Here is a 15,452-nt window from a genome sequence, read left to right on the forward strand (position 1 = left end):
GAACTCAGAAATCCACCTGCCTCTGTCTCCCAAGTGCTGGGATTAAGGGCGTGCGCCACCACGCCCGGCTGGAATGTATTTTTTTTTAAGCATTTAAGTGCATATTAGGTTGTTTTAGGTACTGAAAATGCAAAGGTAAACTAGATAACGTCTCTTTTTGACTTATATTTTACTCAAGGGATTAAAATATGTGTTTATGTTATGTACAAATGTCATCAGTTTTACATACTTACAAGCTACACACATAAATAGTCAAAAAGATATCAGCCAGGCATAAATGCACAGACCTCTAATCTGGGGAGGCAGAGGCAGTTGGGTTTCTGCCTCTCTGCCTCTGCGGCCAGCCTGGTCTATAGACCAGAGTTCTTGGATAGGCAGGGCTCAAAGAAGGGGGCGGGTCATGTCTCTAATAGTATAAAATTTGACAAGTGGATGGCTAGAAATGGAGAGACTTTAAAAGGCACATCTAACAGAACTTGACAGCTATGGATATGGTAAAATGGAGAGAAATTTTCTAGTTTTTAGCTAAAGTGACACCACGTAGAGTCACAGTAAAAAGCTGATTTAGAAGTAGACTTAAAGAATAGGCGTCAGTGATGCTTCTGAGGCAGTAATAGGATTTGGCTTAAAGAAAAAAAATCTCTGCTTTTATATAAGTTTAGAAAATGAACATGCAATGAAATATGGAATCTTAAATATTAAATGGAGCCAGGTACATGTGTTTAATTCTAGCACTCTGGAAGCAGATCTCTTTGAGTTGGAAGCCAGTCTGGTCTGTATACTGAATTCCAGGACAGTCGAAACTACATAGTAAAACTCTATCTCAAAAAAACAAAAAGTCGCTGGGCAGTGGTGCATGCCTTTAATCCCAGCACTTGATAGGCAGAAGCAGGCAGATTTCTGAGTTCAAGGCCAGCCTGGTCTACAGAGTGAGTTCCAGGGCAGCTAGGGATCCACAGACAAACCCTGTCTCAAAAAACCAAACCAAAAAAAAAAAAAAAAAAAAAAAACAAGTCAAAAGTGAGGGCTGTAGAGAAAGTTTAGTAGCTAAGAACACTTATTGCTCTTGCAGAAAATCTGGGTTTGATTCCCAGCACCTATGTCAGGTGGTCACAACTACCTGTGACTCCAGTTCCAGGGGATTAGAGTCCCTCCCCTGGATGTTAGAGGCATCTGTACAAATGTAGTACATATAAACTCAGGTAAGCATGCACCAAACACATAGATGCGTGCATATGTGTGTGTATGTATGTATATAATTAAATGGGCAGAATGTAATGATGTATACCTTTAATCCTAACACTTGAGAGAAAGAAGTAGACAGTTACAGGACAATAGAGAGTTCTCTACATAGTTCCAGGTTAGCCAGGGCTATGTAGAGATCCTTTCTCAGAAGAGAGAACGCAAATGAAATTTTCATAATTTATCCACAAGAGGGCAGTAGACACACAAATCCAAGCTTTCATACACCTTTTCATCTCAGGTAAGTAATTTGTACATTGTTTTAGAGTACTAAAAATAGTTGGCTAGCTAAAATGTTTTTAAACTCTTCCCTGAGCTGACTTACCCAGGTTTTCTCTTGCTTGGTTTTAAGTAGATGAAATTAAGTAATTAAATAAATTAAGTTAAGCACTAAGCACACTGCTTTTAGTAGCTATATATACTTGGTAGCTGAGCATTCTTGAGTTGCTTTGAAATAAAGCATGAGGGGAAACAATGGCATCTCATGGCATTTCTCAATGTTTTGTTTTAAAGGGCTCTCTAAATACATACAGATTCTGCGATAATGTTTGGACTTTTGTATTGAATGATGTTGAATTCAGAGAGGTGACAGAACTTATTAAAGTGGATAAAGTGAAAATTGTAGCCTGTGATGGTAAAAGTAAGTGCTCACCTAATTACTGTGAAAGCAGAACTTGTCCAAGTACCTTTTTCTTCTCTTTCTTATCTTGATCTGTCTGAAAACCTTAAGGGAAAGTGGCCAGGAGATCACACTTCAGATTAAAAACCTAGCTTCAGGACTCTGCGACTGTCCTGTTAACTGACCTTTCATCTGTCCGCTCAGGTGACACATAGACACTTAACACAGATTAAATTCATGTGCAAAGAACATAAGCTATTTCCTAAACTTCTGTTGAGTTGCTTATTTGAAGCAGTCATTAGGCTTCTCACTGCCACCTTTCTCTTTAAGGAATAATACAGTTTTTACCATTTATCTTAAATTTTCTGTGTTGCTTGTTAACCCTACACTTTATATATAAGACATTAATTATTTTAAAGCTGATTTATACTAATCATGAATCTGGCAGTTATAATGGGAGATGCTCATTCCTCTGATTTGCACATTTTATGCAGGAGAGTTTTCCATATCAGACCTTGAGTTTTTTTCAGGTCCTTGCATTGTTAGAGTGGCACACCTCTGCTTAGTGCTCCACAACTGCTTATCTCCTTGTGTGTATTGTTAGATAGAACCAAAGGCCTTGTACTTGCTGTATTTGTGCTCTAATACTTAGTCATGCCCCACCCCATGTTTTATTGTGTATTTAATTTATAATTCAAGCAGCTTGTTTTTAAAGAACCAGTCCCTGGAGTATAAAAGACTGTCACACTACAAGGAGGGAGGTATAAGAGGGAAGGCAAAGAAAAATATAGAAAGTAATGTCCCCATTTCTTGTGGATTTTGTTTGGTTTGGTTTTGGTTTTTGAGACAGGATTTCTGTAGCCCTGATTGGCCTGGAACTCACCATGTAAACCAGGCTGTCTTCAGACTTAGAGATTCTCCTGCCTCTGCTTCCTAAGTGCTAGGATTAAAGGCGTGTGCCACCCTGCCTAGCTATAGTTTAGATTTTTAAAGAAATATCTACATCTGAAGAGATGTAGAGAATACAGAAAAGTTCCATTTATGACCCACCTCTACAGATAAGTGTTCACCTTCACAAGTAAAACAATTTTCAAGTATTAGGAATGTATTTTTATAGTAACACATCTGTACACAGAGATTGTTTGTTTACACATACATTTTTTTTTACATAGATTATTCTTTTTAATCTAATTTCTGATAGCTACATACAATTTTCAGCCTTTTTTATTGATTGATTTTGATTTTTCAAGACTGAGTTCCTCAATGTAGTCCTGGCTGTCCAGGAACTTACTCTGTAGACCAGGCTGGCCTGGAACTCAGATATCTGCCTGTCTCTGCCTCCAAAATGCTGGGATGTGGAAAGATGTGCTACCACATCTGTTCAGGCCTTTTTAAAAAGTTCTTCCTAGACAAAAAGTCTAGGAAATTAGCATCACTATACTGACTTAGTCATCAGAAATCTAGCTAGGGCTCCTAAGCAGTCGTAGCCCTAGAGACTTCTTTGTGTGACCAGCATATACTTACTTATGATCTTTTATTTTTGTTAGGAACAATGTACATTTAGATAGATCACCTTTTTTATTTTCCATTTCTACAAAGGTAATACTGTTTCCTGCACTATAAGATAACATTTCTATATTTGAAATAATTTATATTTTCATACATTTTCTCTTGTAATTTAAGCTAATAACATCCTTTTAACCCTTAGGCTTTTAAGTGTTTATTAGATCATAGAATTAGTGTAATAAATGAATTGATGTAAATGGGCCAGATGGCACAGAACTGTAATTTGCTTTATTTGGGAAGCTGAAATGGAAATAACATCTTCAAGGTTTTCCTAAGTTGTAGAGTGAGCTCAAGGCCAGCCTGAGCAACTTAAAAGGAATCCTGTCTGACAGAGTAAAGAGAGGGCTGGAGATAGCACATTGACAGAGGTGTTAGGTTCACTCCTTAGCCCTGGGGAGAGGAGCAGGATGAGCACCAGTACTGTTGAGGAGAATTGCTGTAATGGTGGAAATGTTCTGTCTGTCTGCAGTCCTTGGTAGTCACAGGGCCTCGAACACTTAAAATGTAGGGAGGGCAACTAAACACTTTCATCCTATTTCATTAACTAATTCTAATTAATTTAAATTTTAAACAGCTACGTGTTGCTAACCGGTGGCTACTGTACTGAGCGGGAAAGATGTGCATGGTAGAGGGTCAGATTCTGTCATTTGAACCAAACAACAAAAGCCTCTGAGCAACCTTAATAACCGCAGAGTGAGTCTGCTGTGGATAGATTTGTTAGCTTCCAGGAGCTTCTGCTTGGTGGCTCTTTGGTGCTGTTCTTGTTTAAAGATACAAACAAGACTATTGCAACCTCAGACAATAAGAAGTAGCAAATTACCCATGTCAGCTTCAGTTATGTCCTCACTGGAGAGCTGCCTTCATTTAAAGGAAACCATTGTAATTAATCCTCAACCAAGATTTAAATGCTTAAGAAATGGTTGTGGTGGATTCCATTTCTTTCTATATCCACAGGAAAAGATGAAATCATAGACATGGATAAAATACAATTTGGCCTTCAAAAATTAAGTTCAGTTCATTAAAATTCCATTGTAAAAATTGGTAAAGTAGGTAAATTACTAAAGTAGCAGAGGAAAGGGCAGCAATAGCCAGAGCCAGAGGTTTCTGTAATTTCCAAGCAGGGTGTAGCCTGGAAAAGTTGATTGTTAGCCCACAGCAAACACTTTGAGGTTTAGGCTGTATCTTATCTCTGCCTTGGGAAGGAAGTTGTTGACCTTGGCAGGGCCTTCCAGAGTGCCCCTGTCCACCTGCCTCCTCCTTCTAACACTTCAGGCCCTTTTCCTAGTTGTTCCTAAAGTACTGATGTTTAGGACTCGCTCCTTGAATTGATCTCTTTCCTGTTTCTAGATACTGGCTCCAATACTACGGAATGAGTAGAGAATCACGGCTTTTTTATGCCGCCTTCTGTTATTTTCATCGCTTTTTGAAGAAAAACATGGAAGAGACTTTTTTTTATTTATTCTCACGGTGCAGAAATGACAACACTGTGCTATATATACTACCCAAGGGTCCCACAGAGAGAAGCATGTGACTCTGTACTCTTAAATGACATTTAGTACACAGCATAAAGAAATGTAACTTTTTTTTAATGACAAATCAAAAGTGGTTGCCTTCATAAGAATATTCTTTAATAAACTCGTTTTAAAACTTGTTGTGAGTAATATTTGATGCAGCTGGTTAGCAGGGAATTGTCAAAAATACCAGATAAACCGAAGAGGGGCTTGGAAAAGTTGTCCTTCAATAAAATTCTGTTCACCTTGTCAACTGTAATTTTATCTGATATTGAATATACTAAAGGCAGACCTGAATGTGGATGGAATTTTACTATGAAAGTCTCACACACTTTCTTTTCAAAGAACATATTCAAAGATAATTGTCAGTATAAGCAGCTGGAGCCAGGGGGGGTGAGGTGAATTTTAGATAATTAGTATAGCAGAACCAAGGCCCTGCTCCAAACAGCAATCTTGTGTGTCTTGTCACTTATTTTTGACCTGGTCCTTATCAGTGATCATACATTTTAAATGATCTACATCTTACCAATTACTGGAAATTCTAATCTTTATCCAAAATTCTGGGGCTAAAGAGAGAGATCAGGGGTTAAGAGCATTGTTCTTCCAGAGAACCCTTGGCTCCCAGCACCCTCATGGTGCCTCACAACTGCCTGTCATTACAGTTCCAGGAGATCCAATACCCTCCTTTGACTTCTGAGGCCTCTAGGGATGCATGTGGTGAGCATACATACATACATGCAAGCAAAACACAAATCTTTATCAAAGTCATAGTAAAAATATGTGACATCTGTTTCTACATCTTTGTGTACTTGGGGGGGGGGGGCGGGGAGGTGTCCTTTGTCAAACTAGGAAAATACAATGAAGAACATGGCTATTTAGACTTTTGAGAAATCAGATAGATACCAGGTGACTGAGGGACAGATTTGGTGTTGGCTTATCCAGACCTCACTTAAAGGTGTGGCCCTTCAGTAAAAGTGAACATCTGGCATTCCCATGCTACTTGAGCTAACACATCAGGATGAGAATTAGAATCAGTAGAGCTGGGGAAAGGGACCTAGCAGACAGCAACCCCTGGTCCTGTTTGTACAGCCTGACAAGCTGATGTAAAAACCCTGGTCCCAACTTTTATCAAAGGCATCAGTTTTGTTTTATGCTATTGTTTTGACTGAGACAATAGCCAAAACTGACAACTTGTTCAGAGATCAGACAAGGCAGACAGGTCACCAAGAGGTCACAGCTATAGCTAGCACAATGTTAAGCATTCTTAATGCTGCAGATAAAGTTCCTGCTTTACCAAAACTTAAGTGGAACATGTAACCTAATAAAGGAGTCACATCCTAAAAAACACTTTGTCTCCATTATAATTGACTTTTTTTTTCTTTTTAAAGACTTTATTGTTGATGTTGTGTGAGTAATTGAGGGCAACAAGGGCAGATGTGTGCCATAGCATGCATGTGGAGGTCAGAAGACAAACTTTGTTTTCTCCTTCCCTCCTTATGTGGGTTCTGGAGATTGAATATACAAATAGGCATTTTGTGGCTGAGCCATCTTGCCTGCCCCCTATGTTGTAGTTTTGACACATTCCCTTTGTAGGATCATGAGAAATATACCCTATAGGGGAGATCTGGCCTACCATAATTTGGGCATTGTTGTCTTAAGAGTTTCCATTGCTGTGAAGAGACACCATGGCCAATGCAACTCTTATAAAGGGCAACATTTAATTGGGGTTAGCTTACAGGTTCAGAAGTCCAGTCCATTATCAGGTATAAAGTGACAGCATCTGTGCAGGCATGGCACTGAAGAAGGAACTGAGAGTTCTACATCTTGTTCTGAAGACAAACAGAAGACTGGCTCCCACATGGCTAGGAAGAAGAACTTAAAGTCCCTACAGTGACACATTTCCTCCAACAAGTGCCACTCCCTGGGCAAGCATATTCAAACCACCACAGGTATATTCATGAATATGAACGTAAGTGTTTCATACAACTTTAAGATTCACAATGCAGAGTCTGCCCACCCCAAGCACCCCGGGGTGCTTTATTGAAACTTCTGCTTAGACTGTGCAACTGGAACTATGAAGATGGCTCAGCAAATAATTTGTTTCTGCACAAAATGAGGACCAAGAGTTTGGATCTTTAGAACCCACACAAAAACCCCTCCCTCAAAGGGCACCTCTGTTGGGGTCTCCCACCTCCACTATGCCCACATTTGAAAAAAATAAACAAGGCTCACACTGAGACTTGCCATGTAGTGGTAATGTAGACTGGGTAGCCAGCAAGTCCTGAGATTACTCTTGTCTCTTCTAGTGCTGAGACTACAGGTGTACTCTACCACAGCTAGCTTGTTAAATGGATTTGGGGGTTCAGTGGGTCCTCATGCTTATTAGGCAGCAAGCACTTTACCTCCTGAGGTTTCTTTAGGCCCTTCCTAGTTGTTTAGTAGCTCCTTGTAAGGCAGCACACAGGCCAAGAAAAGAGTAAGAGAGTAAGTGTGTAGTTCAGTCCAGATTTCTCTTCTACATACAACTGTGTGTGATGGTACTTAGGGTTTTGCTCAGAAGCTGGGTGAGTGGCCTCTGAGAGGACACATTTTCGTTGCAGGTCAGTAGAGTAAGTGGACAGCCAACTGGAATGGAATGCCCAACCTGAGTTCTGCACTTCATCAGTTGGTAGAATTCTTGTGTAGGGCTTAGCCACAATACACACCTGCTTTTGCCTTGGCAGACGTACACTAGTTATAATTGTTTTCATGGGGCTGGACAGATGGCTCAGTGGTTAAGAGCACTGACTGCTCTTCCAAAGACCCTAAGTTCAATTCCCAGCAACCACATGGTGGCTCACAACCATCTGTAACAGGTGGTCTGATGACCTCTTCTGGTGTATCTGAAGACAGCTACAAGTGTACTCATATAAATAAAATATATCTTTTTTTTTTCTGGTTTTTCTTTTTTTTTTAATTTATTTATTATATGTAAGTACAATGTAGCTGTCCTCAGACACCTCAGAAGAGGGAGTCAGATCTCATTAAGGATGGTTGTGAGCCACCATGTGGTTGCTGGGATTTGAACTCTGCACGTTTGGAAGAGCAGTTGGGTGCTCTTACCCGCTGAGCCATCTCACCAGCCCCAAAATATATCTTTTAAAGAAAGATTGTTTTCATACTCTACACATCATGTGACCAACATTTGCTCTAGTGTAGTATAGTTTTCGTTATTACATTTCTATTTATTTGGTGTGGGGATCACCTGTGAAGTCACATGTGGAGAGCAGAGGACAACTTGTGGAAGCCTGTTTTCTTCTACAGTGTAGCTTTGAGGCATCAAACACATGCTGCCAGGTTTGGCAGCAAATGCTTTTAGCTACAAAGCCATCTTCCAGCCCTGTGGTATTTAATCTGTGGGGACTCTCCTGGAAAGGGCTGCACAAGACTAGGATTCAGGAATTGAAGTTCAGTTGTCACCAGTGCACAAGAGGAAAACAAGTAGCTTGTCTGCTTTCAGGAGATAAAGAAAGCTGTGTTTTTTGAGATCATGTAATTATCTAGATGCGTGGTACTTAAGATCCAGACAAAGAATTGCCTTTTCTGTGTATTTAATAACAGCTGAGTGATTGGTTGGTATCTGTAGTCATCCCCCTTGAGTCAGAGGTGATATTTTAGTTACTATTCTATTGCTGTGAAGAAACATTGCGATCAAGGTAATTTCCTTAAAAGCCCCCCCCCCATATCCTCCTCCAACTAGACCACACCTCCTAATTCTTCCCAAACAGTTCTGCTAACTGGGAACTTCTAAGCATTCAAACATATGAGCCTCTGGGGGCCATTCTCATTCAAACCACCACAGTGGTAAATACTTCATCTCTTAGTAGTCCTTAATCCTAGTGTTCACAATTTGTCATTAACGTGTTCTGAAAATTGTAATTGTATATGCTATACACTGGCATATACATACTTTGTGTATAAACACATCTCAACTAAGGAGATCATTTGCAGCGTAATAAGGAAATGTGGATTTGGTGAGCTCAAAATACACAGCAAAGATAAGTAGAAAACACTTCATTTTCATACACTGGAGAATCCGTGTAGGTTATAGGAAGCCTTGAAATCTCGGCATGGAAATTCTTAATCTCTTGGCTAGCTTGTTCTTTCTTTTTTCCTTCCTTCCTTCCTTCCTTCTTTCCTTCCTTCCCACCTTCCTTCCTTCCTTCCTTCCTTCCCTTCATCTTTTTTTTTTAAGATTTTATTTATTTATTATATGTAAGTACACTGTAGCTGTCTTCAGACACTCCAGAAGAGGGCGTCAGATCTTGTTACGGATGGTTATGAGCCACCATGTGGTTGCTGGGATTTGAACTCTGGACCTTTGGAAGAGCAGTCGGGTGCTCTTACCCACTGAGCCATCTCACCAGCCCCCCTTTCATCTTTTTTATCCTTTGAGGGCAGATCTATGTCCCCATGTAGATCCCTAGGCTGGTCTAAAACTTGCTATGTAGAACAAGCTGACCTTCAACTCACAAAACTCCTCCTGCCCCTGGCACCTAAGTGCTGGGGTTACTGTTGTGCATCACCACACATTTGAGGTATGGGTGTGTGCCCAATGCACGTTCATGCAGAAGCCAGAGGGGTTCCGATGGCCTACTCTCGTACTTGTCACCTTGTTCCCTTGAGATAGAGTCTTTCGCTGAACCTTAACCTCTCCATTTTGCCCAGACTCCCTGGGTCTATCTGCCTCCATCCAAAATCTGGTCCCCCACTGAGCCATCCCCCCAGCTTCTGCACACCTATCTCATTGTGGAGCCATTTTTTGTTTGTTTGGTTGGTTGGTTTTTGGTTTTTGGTTTTTTCGAGACAGGGTTTCTCTGTATATCCCTGGCTGTCCTGGAGCTCACTTTGTAGACCAGGCTGGCCTCGAACTCAGAAATCCGCCTGCCTCTGCCTCCTGAGTGCCGGGATTAAAGGCGATGGAGCCATTTAATATTCTTAGTGGATAAAAAGTGCAAAGAACAAAACTTAAATACTCTTTTTAAAAAGAAAAAAAAAAAAGAAAAACATTTAAAAAATACTCAGGCAAGATCTTAAATTAGGTTTGGGAGAAAAATTAAAGGAACAAAAGCCCCACCCAAATGGTATTTTCCATGAAATCAGAACCTACTGACCCAGATGCCAGCTCACGTTCACAGATGTAGCTCACAAACCAGAAACGTTCAAGGATGATGGAACTCAATGATGGGTCCAAACTCCTGATTTGAGTGCAGGAAAAAAAGTGAGATTCTGATAGAAGTCTGTTTCTACAGCCAAAAATTCAGTCAGGGAGAAAACTAACCGTGAAACCTTAACAGCTAAAAGTGAATGCATGAAAATATCCCAGCTATCCTTTGTGGCATTGGTAATTACAGAAGCATTCTAAATCTCCGCTGCTACTCACCAAGGGACATGCTATATAGAATGAACTGAGAACCCACTGAATTAACACAGGCTCTTAATATATGTGTGTGTGCGTGTATACATACATATATAACTTGGTGTCTCCCATTTTAGAAAGCTTAAAGGGTGAGAAAGAAGTGGGTATTAAAAATAGTTGTTGAAGGCTGGAGAGATGGCTCAGCGGTTACAAGCACTTACTTCCAGAGGCCCTGAGTTCAATTCCCAGCAACCACATGGTGGCTCACAACCATCTGTAATGGGATCTGATGCCCTCTTCTGGTGTGTCTGAGGGGAGTGACAGTGTACTCAAATAAATAAATTTTTAAAATAGTTGTTGAAATAGTAACTGCCTCCCAAGGACATGTATGCACCACTACACCTGGTTTCTGTGATCCTGGGGATCCAACACAGGATTTCATGCATGCTAAGGGAGTGCTCTACCAACTGAGTTCTGTTTCAAAGCTTCTTAAAAGGCTTCAAACACCAATAAATACACTCTACGGCATCCAATGCTTAGGGCTTATTCTCTAACCACATTATGTTAATATTCACAACATATATTCTGTGTTGTGATATAGTCTACATAACTGGTTGCTGTCTGCTACTGTTAGATTCTAAGGGACTTCAGGATAAATTGATTTTGTTGATCCATTCTAAAAATGCCTCTACTTCTGTAAAAACTCGGATATTGAAAATTTTTTTGCACGATGTAATAAAATGGTTTATTTTTCTGAGTACATAGAATGGCATCTTCCTGGGATTGGAGGTAAGCGAGGTGTTTTTGCTTTACAAAAGGCGCAGCAGCTTGCAACATGCTGACAGAATCAAGCGGGCTGAGCTCCTCGGATCACTGAATACTCTCAACCGAATGTTCTTCAACTCTAAGTCTATGGAGCTCCTGAAATTTGAGTCCAGGAGAAATTGCCTTTAAAACTATTCTTTTGGGCTGAAGAGGGTTCCCCAGTAGTTAAGAGTGTGTCCCCTTTCTACAGAGAACCTGAGTTAACTCCCAGCACCCATATCAAGTGGCTTACAACCACTTTTAACTCCAGCTTCAGGGCAGCTGATACCCTTTTCTGTTCTCTTCCAGCACTGACAGGCAGAAATCTGGACATGCTGATGAGACTGTAAAGCAATTGGTACCCATGTACCCTGTAGATAGGAAGGTAAAATGATGTAGTGATTTCACTACGGAAAGGGTACAGAGGCACCCTGGGATGTGTAGGACATGTTACATTCCATGATCTGGGCTCTACTTGTACAGGTGTGTTTACTTCATAAAACTTCTTCAGCCATATATGGGCATTTTGTACTTTTCTACGTGTGTATTAAACCTCAGATGATATGTTAATGAGAGGGAAAATGGCTCCTGCCAGTAAAGTGCCTACCAAGTAAAGAACCTGAGTTTGATCCCTAACCCATACATTTAAAAAAAAAAAAAAGGCAGATGCTGTGGCGTGCACCCATAATCCCAGCACTAGTGAAGCTGAGACAGGAGGATTCCCTGGGGATGGCTGGCCAGCCAGACTAGCAAAATGGTCAAGCTCTGTGTTCGGTACTCTGTCCAGACTAGCAAAATCGTCAAGCTCTGTGTTCGGTACTCTGTCCAGACTAGCAAAATCGTCAAGCTCTGNGGTACTCTGTCCAGACTAGCAAAATCGTCAAGCTCTGTGTTCGGTACTCTGTCCAGACTAGCAAAATCGTCAAGCTCTGTGTTCGGTACTCTGTCTCAAAAGAGGAAGGTGTGGAGTAACTGCGGAAGACCTCCAAGTGCTCTGCTCTTCACATGCGTGGTGAGCCCACACGTAAAAACGCACAAAGAGGCGGGGATCTCTTCCACTAATCCTACCACATGCGCCCACCCACCCATGGCTGGGTCTACCCACTTTGCCTCCAGTCCTACTGGAGTGAAGATAAAGCTTTCATCCTGTTCACTGGCCATCCTTTTCTTCCTCGAACCCTGGCACCCTGACAAGCCGCTCCAGGATTCCCGTAGTTTTACTCTGATTGGCTCTTCCCCATCAACACAAAAACACGTGATCACTTTTCTAAAGTTCAAGACAACTTCAGTTAATGGAGGATCCCCTTCCTTGGCTTAAAACAAAACTCCTCAAGTAGTTGATCTATACTCTTTGAATCCAGTTTGGTTCCAGCATTCTCTTCAAATCCCCTTCAGTCAGGTTCTCGCCTCCTCACACCACAGACACTGACCTTTATCAAGGTCACCACCACATTTTTTTTCCTTCCAGTGGCCGTGTCTTCATCTGCCCTGTCCTCAACTCATTTCTGATACTATGATAAAACACCCTGACCATTTAAAAGAAGGGGGGACAATTAAAAGGAGAAGGGTTTATTTGGCCTTCAATTCTAGGTTATGGTCCATCACTAGGGTCCAATCAAGACAGGAACTCCAGACAGCTACTGACATCAAATCTACAAGGAAGAGCAGGAAGCATAAATGCTGGCTGGCTGGCTGGCTGGCTGGCTGGCTGCCTTAACATTCAATTTCTTATTTCTTCACTCTTTTTTTCTTCTTCCTTCCTTCCTTCCTTCCTTCCTTCCTTCCTTCCTTCCTTCCTTCCTTTCTCCCTCCCTCACTCCTTCTCTCCCTCCATCCCTCTCTCCCTCCCTCCCTTCCTTCCTTCCTTCCTTCCTTCCTTTCTTCCTTCCTTCCTTCCTTTCTCCCTCCCTCACTCCTTCTCTCCCTCCATCCCTCTCTCCCTCCCTCCCTTCCTTCCTNCTCCCTCACTCCTTCTCTCCCTCCATCCCTCTCTCCCTCCCTCCCTTCCTTCCTTCCTTCCTTCCTTCCTTCCTTCCTTCCTTCCTTCCTTCCTTTTCATTTCCTTTTTCATTTCTCTGTGTTGCCCGGCCTGCCTGAAACTTGCTATGTAGTTGCAGGCTAGCCTCGAACTTACAGAGGCCCCTGCCCCTGCCCCTGCCCCTGCCCCTGCTCCTGCCCCTGCGCCCCTGCGCCCTTGCCCCCCTGCCCCCGTGCCCCCGTGCCCCTGTGCCCCTGCCCCCCTGCCCCCCTGCCCCTGCCTCCTGAGTTCTAGGAATCCAGAAGTCTCTCCACTCTTGTATGGCTCAGGACCTCCTGCTCGAGGAATGGTGCCACTGATTCTAGATTAGATTATGTCTTTCCATATCAATTAACTGAGCTAACTCCCACAAACGTGCCCATATCCACAGTCCCTCACTGAAACTCCAATGCAGCCAGGAAAACACTCGCCAGAGACCAAACTAATGGGGCTGCCCAATTGCTAAACTGATCCCTCCTTTTCCTTTGGTAGGTTTCCAACTGATCTTCCACTCCATTCCATGCCAACTAGCTTCCTTGATGTTCTGAAGTTTGGTATGCACATTCCTGCCTGCAAGGCTTTGCAAGTCTCTCCTCTTGGCCTAGAATGTTCTTCTTTCATTAATCTCCATGGATTGTTCCCTAGCTTCCTTCAGACCTCCACTAGAAAGTGGTGCTTTCATTGAGGGCCTCCTCGGCCACCTTATGAAATGTAAAACATCCTCTGCACCCTACTCTCCCAAGGTCTCCATCACCCCCTGCGATTTCTCTCTAGCACTTGGCACTTCTAATAGTGAATAATGTGAGTGTGGGAATTTTCACAGTTTGATGACTATTGTATTCCCAGTGTCAATAACAATGTGTGGGGTGGGCAAAGTGGCTGATCAGCTCTTGTCACGAAGCCTCGTAACCTGAGTTCAATCCTGGAATGAACATGGTGGAAGGGGAGTGACGGCTCCCCAAAACAGTCCCTTGACCACCACACCCAAGCCACCACATGTGTGTGTCCTCCCTCCATGCACAAATGAATAAATGTAATAAAAAAAAATTAATCACAATGTGTGGTAAGCACCAAGAACTCTGTTCACATGTGTGGAATGAATTGTTTTATTAGTTGTCAGCACATCAAGATTGATGAAGAATCATTACCTATTCTACCTTTGCAATAAATTCCAACTGAACGAGATACATAAGGATAGAACTTTGGTTTGCTCAATGAAGGCATTTTAAGGCAGCCAAGATATTAGTCTCTCCATTTTTAAACAGTGTATCTGAACTCTCCATCTGAATTATATACCCCAAAGTTAACAACTGCTTTTTCTTTTCTTAGTAAACGTTCACTAAACCAAGAACAGATAGGATGAGCAGGAAAAAAAAAAATTAAAATACAGCTCAGTGATGACCATGCATCAAAATCAGGAGGAAACCTAAGCCTTGGAAGGTCGTCCAAGTGTAACAGCTTGCTTTGTTTCCAGGGCTTTTCCTTTCCAGAGAAGAGTTAATGAAACAGAGAAGCCTCAAAAGGGAAAGATGAACAGATGTGCTGGCTTGCCCATGTGACCTTGAATGTACACTAAACAAGCCAGGTGAAGCGTGATCCTTCTGACTGGATGACCTCATGCTATTGAACAAACTACTTTCATCTATCCGACACATTTTCTAGAAAAAAAAATTTTTTTAATGGTTGGGAAAATTCCCAAAACCTAACAGGGCCACATCCCGATAGCTTGAATGTAGTCCTTTGGAAAGCTACAGCTCAGTTTATTACAAAAGCTTTGGGGAAAACTTGACCAACAAAAAATCTGGCTTCTTTTCTCAGGATATGTGTCTTCCAGCAGCCCCTCTTCTTTCCTCCTGAGGGAAGGGCCAGGAATAGTTACAGCTGCTGTCAACAAACTTCATCACCTCTGAGGTAAGGCTGCAGGCAAGGAGTCAATATTGCAGTGTTGGGTAAGTTTGTGGTGACAATGCCCATTACCCACAGAGGCCAATCTTAAAAAAAAAAAAAAAAAAAAAAGGAAGTTGCTCACTTTGAAATAGAGATTCCACTAGGCATGGTGGTGCATCCCTTTAATCCCAGCACTGAGGAGGCACAGGCAGGTGGATCTCTGAGTTCGAAGCCAGCCTTGTCTACAGAGTTCCAGGACAGCCAGAGCTATATGGGAGAAACCCTGCCTGGAAATCAAAAAGGAAAAACAAAACAAAACAAAAAAAAAATTCCCATCACACACTAACTGTTAAAGGGACAGGGCTACAATAAAAATTGACTGTAGAAAGAAAGTCTTAACTGGATCAA

General features: G+C 41.8%; 1 protein-coding gene across 1 annotated transcript in view; it reads left to right on the plus strand.

The window, feature by feature from the left end:
* Gtf2a2 (general transcription factor IIA subunit 2) overlaps positions 1-3,577 on the plus strand; it is a 9,894-nt gene extending 6,317 nt beyond the window's left edge. The window contains exons 4-5 of the mRNA XM_029543587.1: positions 1,837-1,882; positions 3,570-3,577. Of these exons, the coding sequence (XP_029399447.1) occupies positions 1,837-1,882; positions 3,570-3,577 (54 nt within the window). The remainder of the gene's footprint in view (positions 1-1,836; positions 1,883-3,569) is intronic.
* The last annotated feature ends 11,875 nt before the right edge of the window (positions 3,578-15,452 follow it).

This window comes from Mus pahari, chromosome 10, assembly GCF_900095145.1.
Source record: "Mus pahari chromosome 10, PAHARI_EIJ_v1.1, whole genome shotgun sequence".
Lineage (NCBI taxonomy): Eukaryota > Metazoa > Chordata > Mammalia > Rodentia > Muridae > Mus > Mus pahari.